This window comes from Drosophila simulans, chromosome 3R (assembly GCF_016746395.2).
Source record: "Drosophila simulans strain w501 chromosome 3R, Prin_Dsim_3.1, whole genome shotgun sequence".
NCBI classification, from domain to species: Eukaryota; Metazoa; Arthropoda; class Insecta; order Diptera; family Drosophilidae; genus Drosophila; species Drosophila simulans.
Window position 1 is genome coordinate 14,404,728 of NC_052523.2, and position 7,998 is coordinate 14,412,725.

Here is a 7,998-nt window from a genome sequence, read left to right on the forward strand (position 1 = left end):
ACACATGCCGCTCGCTAAGTGCGCCAAATCAGCAGAACTCTAATTGGAGGCGGATGCCGTTTCGTCCTTAAAAAAAAAAGAAGGGATGCTGTCGGCGCTAAAAAAAAAACTTATTTTAGGCGAGGGTAAAGCCAAAGCCCTCCTCCTTCCTACCCCACATCCCCGATTTCCTGATCTGGTGTGCGATGAATTGGCGAGCGTTTGCCGAGCAATTAGGAGGCCAGGCGTCAATATTTCGATGGGCATGTGTTAGTTGGCCCTTGCTTTATTGGCCCGCGTGTGGCTTTGAAGTTGGTTTAGTTGGGTTGGAGCAAGGGGAAAGCTTTAAAATGCTTGACATTGAGTTTTGAACTTTAAGTTCAATGGGGTAGGTATATTTTCACCAAAGGGAAATGGCGTTAGAACTATGACCCTAATCGACGCAACAAAAAGGCCCATATCATTTACAGTTTCACAACGTAAACGAGTGCAATCTTGGGAATATTTAAATATTTATGCAGACAATTCGGGGGCAGAATGTTCAATAGCCCACGTGATTTTTACCGAGGCAGCCAAATGCAATCAGTGGCCATAAAGATGGGCCCACCAGGAGCACCAGGAGGAGCAGGGCACTCGACTCGATTCGACTCCGGGCAAACGAGGCTAATATTTCAGGGCGCGAAGCAATTGCGTTCCGGCTGTCAGGATTCGCTCGACTGTGTGTTTACTGGCAAATTTGTAGCTCGTGGCATCATCGAGCAGATGGCAGTCGGCAAAATACAATTTAAACGTGCAACCGGCGGCAAGTCCCGTGGCATGTAATAGAATCCAACTGCGACTACGATTCGAGGCCACTTTTTGCACCAGCGCCCACGTATGCAAATGTGTTGCGTTCTGCGGAATATCTTTATACAATAATCTTATCAACGCATCGGCTGGCATGTGGCATGCATACGGCATATGGTGCAACAGGGTTATGGGGGAGTTGGGCTGCCGAACCGCCGCAACCACTTGGCATATTGCGGCTGACAGGTTTATGATGGATTGCCACCGAGGAGCTGCAAAGTGCTCACCACCTCGGAATTTTGCGATTCGATTTAAATACGCATTTGTGTTTATGCAAGGAATTGAGCCCTTTTTTTATCGTCAGCTTATATGGGATTGAATTCCGCAAACACACACGCACAAATACTGTGATGTGTTGCCATTTGAGCTCAAAATATATTGATACTCTGGCTTTGTCTGGATGGGGCAGATAACTTGGTTACCCAATTGAAATTCGAGCATAAGTACTAAGTACTAACTAACTTATCCAATCAAATCGAGATACTTACGTCGTGGCACACATTTTCTTTGCTAATCATTGAGTGCTTGGCAACAGCAACTCAAAAATGTGGAACTGCTCCTTGAAGGACCTTTGGATCCCCCAATTTTTTGTGCTGCCGCATGCTGTTTGTGTTTTGTGCTCGTTAATGAGATTTATTGCGGGCCACTGTTGCATTATATGAGAATATAATGGTGATATGGGAACATCGGGGCGGGAGCAGCGAGACAAGCAATTTAATTTTTAATTTTCCAAATGAATGCCTTCAAATTAGGCTCGTTGTTGGGGTGATTATCTGCGCAATTCACGTGCGCGGGCCTCAAATCGGATCCCATCTATTAAAGTGTACTTTCAACAGCACGGCTTTAAGCCATTGTGAAATGTTAAAGCCGCCTTAAAGGGACTTTGGCCGGGTTTTTATCGCTTTCCGAGTGGTTGAGCAGACTACGGCCGCCTTCACACTTGACCGACATTCAATTACCCTGCAGACTGGCCAGGGTATCGCATGTGCTTCGAGCTCATTCACTTGGCCGGCCATTGGGCATTATTTGCCGGCCGACAGGAGGCACTTGCTCCTGTGACTGATGAAGCTGAAAAGCCTACGGAACTGGACGAACATACAAAAAGTAAAGCGCGTGTGAAAATGGAATTTCCCACCCGTAACCTTCGGCGGCTGCGGTAAACGCTGCTCATTTGGCCAGATAATTTATTTTCGCATATTAATTTTACCCGACTCGGACAAGTCGCTGGTAAATGGGAAATTTGTGATAAATGAGCGGCGCTTAAATGCCCGGGGATTCCCCCTGCGTCGCCGGCAGCTGAAGGATCTTATTATCCCGAAACGCCCATTAGAGTGTGTGCTCAAGGATATGGCACGTGTATGCATATGCGGACACATACATGTTGGTGCACTTAAATATAAATTTGGCCAAAAGAGCTACAAATCACAATACCCGACATAACCAGAGTTTCGGGAAACGATTTCTCCGAAATTTATTGCCTTAGCTTCGGCTTCGGTTAAATATATATCATTGTAATCATTTACCAAAAAATGCATTATGATATGTTATGTTCCTACACAAATCATTTATGGAAACGATTGTTAGTCTGGCTTAAAATATGGAAAAATCGTTTTGACCCACATTTTTGTGAGTGCAGAGAAGTCGCCTATTTAATTGCTTTCTGGGCCTTTTTGGAGCGGATCTGTGTCGTTGAAAACAATGTGTCATATGCATCGCACAAACAAGCCGTTGACGGCTCTCAAAATCGCTGAATTTATCAGGCTTACACGACGGACGAGAGCAGAAAAGTGATGGATGGCACACAGTTTGCTAATGGAGGAAATATAAAATAAATTAGTTGTGGTTCATTTCGCGCCACTTGAACTATGCTCCGTCTCACTTATCTCATTAATGGTCCTCGTTGGCTGGGCTAAATTCTTAGCTGTGTCGCAGGAAGTATGCCGCGCGCAAGATGCTTCGACATTTTCCAGCTTGATGGCGTTATTAATTTCCTCAATGGGAGGACAGCAGGAATGGCGATGGCTCCATACATTTTTGCGCATGGCTCGATTATTGAAAAATTCTTTAGTCATCGCTCCGAGAATGGCAAACTGACAACACGGCCGGAGAAAAACATCAGCACCAGAAGCGAGAACAACAGGATCTGGACCAGGTCCATCTCCCCTCTCCTCCCACCATCTCTCCTATCCTCGCCAACGAACTCGAAGGACCTGCAGGCTGCACTTGCTGTCGCCTCATGCCATTCAAGGCGGAGAACAGTTGGAAAAACATGAAAGCATGCCATCAAGGAGCGGCTTATGTAGACGGTGGGAAAAACGGGGAAAATATGACAGAGGTAAAACGATTAAAAAATAGGAGATTCAGAACAGCTAGAATCAACTGGTAAAGGTTTCATTTATGATCGTTTAAAAGGATATTTAATAGGGTTATAAATTATTTCTATTGAATAATAACCCCTTTTGAATAGTATTATTAAGTTGTTGAAATAGCATTGCATGATTGTTTATCAAGTTCTGTACCAATTCTTTTTGCTCATACGAAGTTTGGAAGTGCAAATAAAATTGCTTTTTATTGTCCGAATACTTGTACATGAAAAGTGCATTTCAAATCGCATTAGTCTACTTCTTTCCAATTTGCTAATCGAATCAGAGCAACTTTTTACCCTCAATACTTTGTATCCATGTATGCACAGCAAACTCGTGATTTCAATTATAAAAGCTGCCGTCTGGTTATAAAATAACAAATAAAATATATTTAATCTCATTTAAGAGGGCAAACTTTCGAATGCGAACCACATTTGTGATTTGTTTTATGGTGTGACACATTAGCGAAATTGCGCTAAATAATTCTCGGGCTATAAATTTAATGATGCATTAAGCGCGAACTTCTTAAGGCGTCGCATCCTGTAGCATCCTGTCGCGTATCCTCGTTTCCTCGCCTCCTTGCTGCCTTGCTTCCTCGTGGGTGTCGTTTCCCGAACCTCTCACCCATTCATTTGCAATCATTTGGAGGGTCGTGACTCCAGTTTTTCGCCAAACCGGAAGTTCCCGGCCGCTTGCCAACTTCCGGCGAGGCTGCGACGCGTCGTTGGGAATTTTAACATTTCAACTTGGCACATTTGGCGAATTATTCAAATTCTTGTCATTGCAGCAAAAGGAAAAAGTCCCAAAGAAGACCCCCAAAGAGAATGAAATGAACGAAATAAACTAGAGGGCAAGGCAAATAAAAATAAAAAAAAACGAAAGAGTCGCGTTTCTGGCTGGAATTGGCAAAGATTTATGTCAGCCAGTGTGTGCAACGTACGTATATGTATTATGTGTTACGTAAGGCGGCCTTTCGAGCGCAAATAAAATGTTTGCTCACATTTTTGTAATTTTGGATAAATTGCTCGTTTATTGCCGGGCCATGTTTTCCCAGGATTCCCGTTTAAATACGAGACTGAGAATTCAGAGACACAGAATACCATTGGAAAAGGGAAGCGTAGGTAGGAGGAACTCAAAGTGTCGCATTGTTTTGCGTTTCCGTCGAGTGTGCTCCTTTTATTCTAGGCGCCTTTGCCTCGCTCTGAATAATTAATATTGCGCATACGACGTGTTGCTCCGGCTGCCAGTCAGCACATCCCTGGCCAACGGATGGCGTTTCACTTTATTATGCTAATCAGCGCTGACTCGACTCTGTGCATATGCAAATTGCAATATCTGCCAACGGACTACAAGCTTCCAACTTGAAGTCATTAGCCTGCTTCGAAATACCAAAACGATGCTACTGCTACGAGGATTTCTTGTCTTGAGTTGGGCATAAATTATGATTACTTACTGCCACATAAATCAAACTGACGTTGGGCAATAACAACAACTGCGACCAAGTCAGCTAATTTGTCAAATCATGAGCGCAGATTTGTGGTATTTTACCACCAAATCGGTGGAACAACATTACCATCCTGTGAATTACAACTTATTTGTCAAACAGCCAAATTAGCGTGTGTTTTGGAAAATGTAACAGAAAATTTAATTCGATGTTTGATTTGCGAATTTTGCATTCGTTAGGCAAGAGAATATTTCGGATTTGTATGATTAAAACATATAAATGAGCTTATGAGCTAAATAAACTTATTTTATAGATATCTATAATTCATCGACCCTTTGGGATACATTGAAATCAAAATAAATTATTTTCCCCTAAGCCTAATCTAGTAAACACTATGAGTCTGCTTTACATTTAACCCCTAGCAAAGGTTGATGTCCTTTTCTCCTACTTTGTTGCAAGCAAGATTGTATTGTATAGTTGATAAGATTGTAGCAATTAAGCTGCTTATTGAACGCTGGGGAAAAAGGGTTTAGTTGCCCTCAGCAGGAAGCCCCTTTAAAGCCGCAGCCACAGGACTCCTGTTGCTCAGCAGGATGCTCGGAATGGTCCGGATGCCTCTCCGGTTGGACAGCCGTTCTCCGGTCTTGGCTGCGGTTCAAGAAACTCACAAGTGACACTTGCTCGAAAGATAAATGCGAACGTAACTTTGGCCATCAAATGTTGCCAATCTACGGCGAAGCTGGAAACTACGTTCATCGTTCCACTGCAATTCGGTGGAGTTACCTACGTCCATTCACCACTCGAGCGAACTGAGGACCGGGACCGGGACTACTACTCCCCGTCCGGATACCACGACCCTGGCTCATCATGAGCATCCATCGTGTGCACAGGAGCAACGGAGCGTCCGAGTTCGAGTCCAACTCACAGGCCGAGGAAGTCACATTTACTTACTGATTTATGGTCGCTTCCGTGCTCCGGGTTTTATCTGTTGAGTTTTTGGCGTAATCATTTCAAGTCAAAATGTTTTCAAAAGGCGACGGCACCCGGCCGTTCTCGCTCGGCAGGAGAGTGGAGCTCCGTGGAGCCGGACTCCAATCCGGCAATGGGTCGTTGATAAATGACAGCAAGTTTATCTCCACATTTGCCCATAAATTCCGCACTACAAAACGGCAGTCGCCTTCGACAGGACAGGAGGTGGACCCTACTTTGCTGCCGGCCTTTAAATTATGTTTAGTGCAAAAGGCTTGCAGTTAGCATATTCAAAGCTTAAAGGGGGCGAGGGGCCGGGATCGAGGAGCTGAACCGGACAGGAAACGCCTCATATGTCAGCTTTGTCGGGAAATTGCTGCAGAATTAATGGACGATGGAATTTTCAAGTGAATGCCTTACGATGTGTGAACTTCGCCCGGGGTAAAGTTAAAGTGAGGAAAATATTAATAAATAGCTGCAGCAAAAAGGGGTTTCCTTTTTTGCATAGATGCCCTTGAGTGGGACAAACATGTTTGCCTGGCCACTCACTTATTATTTCGAGATATAAGGAAAACATACATTGATCGCTCTGAATGGCCATCCCAAGCCTGGGGCTAAATATGGTCCGCACCCAGCTGAAAAATTGCATTTGCATTTGCTAAATAATTTACCACACATACTGGCCCCGGGGCAGTTGTAAATTGAAGACAAATGGACCCAACCTCCGTGCCCCGATAGGTTTTCAAAGAATTTTATTTCTATATTGTTGTTTTTATGGTTGGCACCCGCCCTGGGGAACTTTCAAAGTTCCAGCCATGCGAGGGCCCGATGGGCAAATGTTTTAAAACAAACACCAGACCGCTCGACTAATGACCCAAACTCAATGGCCCAGTGTGTGCTGTGTTTTCCGCCCGCTGGACGCGTTGACGTGCTGTTAATTAATATTAAACTCATTTCCACATTCTGGCATTGAAATGCCAGCAGCAATCGCCGGATGGGCGATTCCGGTCGCGTTTCATTGAATGTTGTGTTCTGAATGTGGGTGTGTGTAATTATTTCACGGCTGTCCAGCTCCCATCTCCCATCCCATCCTCCATTGCCAACTGGCCAAATTCACTAAGCCCATTAGGAGGTGTCCTATACATACGTGTTCTGGATTACTTAATGAGAAGACCGTATATTTCGGGCTTCCCATAATTCAGGCAAACTGTGTGTGTGTTTGCGTGCCATTTAAATTTAAGCGAGTTAAGTACGCTAGTGATCCTGTTTGCATGTTGATTTGCCACATTACGCATACGACCCGTCTGACAGCGTGTCCCTAATTACAATTGATGGTGATTCGCAGGCAGATCACGCAGCCAGTGCGCCAAAACTAATTAAAATGTTTATCAACTTTGTAATTGTCACACCCTAATTGTGGCACCACGTGACTCAATTGTGACCTGACATTCAATTCAATTCGAAACGAAACAGCCTGGTTCAGTGCGATTTAAGTATTTATTCATTGACTTCCAGCAGCAGGCTGATCAGTTCCATGGGCGACTTCTTGCACCTGCTGGCATAGGCCGCCTGGCAGTCGCCGCCCCCCTTGCCAAAGTGCTCCGATGTGTGGTATTCCCGATCCGAGCTTTGTCCCAGCTGGTCCACCGAACTGGAGGGCCGCAGCACTATGTCCATGATCTCACCCAGCAGGCCGGATTCGTGGTTCAGCGGCAGTGCGGCATGCTCACAAATCAGCCGGAGGAGACAACTACGGCCGGGCAAGCCCATGTTCTCGATGACCATTTCGATGCCGCGGTAGATAATCCAACGATATAATGCTCCATAGGGGGACTCCTTCTCCCTGCCCGTTATGGCCATCGGCTTGAGGTAGACCCGTGTAATCTCCGTGGAGTTGGTGGGCAGAAAGTACTCCGCCTTGAGCACATAGCCCGAGGTAACGGACTCAAAGTGCAGGTTCTCTACGGGAATACCAATGCCACCGATGAACTGCACACGCGTGGGACTCGTTGGCGGAAAGATCAGTGATCTGCTCAAGCGTTTCAGATGACCATCGGCGGAGCACAAGTGCATCCAGCTGAGGAACGCGTACATTGCAACTTCTAGTCTCATTTTGCTTCCGTTCGGCTCGAGAATCAGCGGTGAACTGAGCCATGCGTTTTCACACCTCAACTCACTCACTTTCTTCTGGCGGCGGCTTGTTTGTCTTGGCCAAAGAGGCTTTTAAGGCCCGAAACCAGTGCAATTAGCACTTTGGTGGCAACTCACTGATCTAGTTAAACCAATTTCACTAACGACCATGAAACGGTAATAGACGCCGCCAAAGTGCAGTCCAAAGAATATTTAAGGAACTTGGATTAGCTGCGAACCATGTTTATCATACCATATCATCTCATT

General features: G+C 45.2%; 1 protein-coding gene across 1 annotated transcript; it reads right to left on the reverse strand.

Moving 5' to 3' along the window:
* Positions 1–7,000: 7,000 nt before the first annotated feature.
* LOC6728478 lies at positions 7,001–7,998 on the reverse strand. The gene has a single exon (XM_002103787.4). It carries the CDS (start codon positions 7,711–7,713, stop codon positions 7,099–7,101), a length of 615 nt encoding a protein of 204 aa, XP_002103823.1. The 5' UTR covers positions 7,714–7,998; the 3' UTR covers positions 7,001–7,098.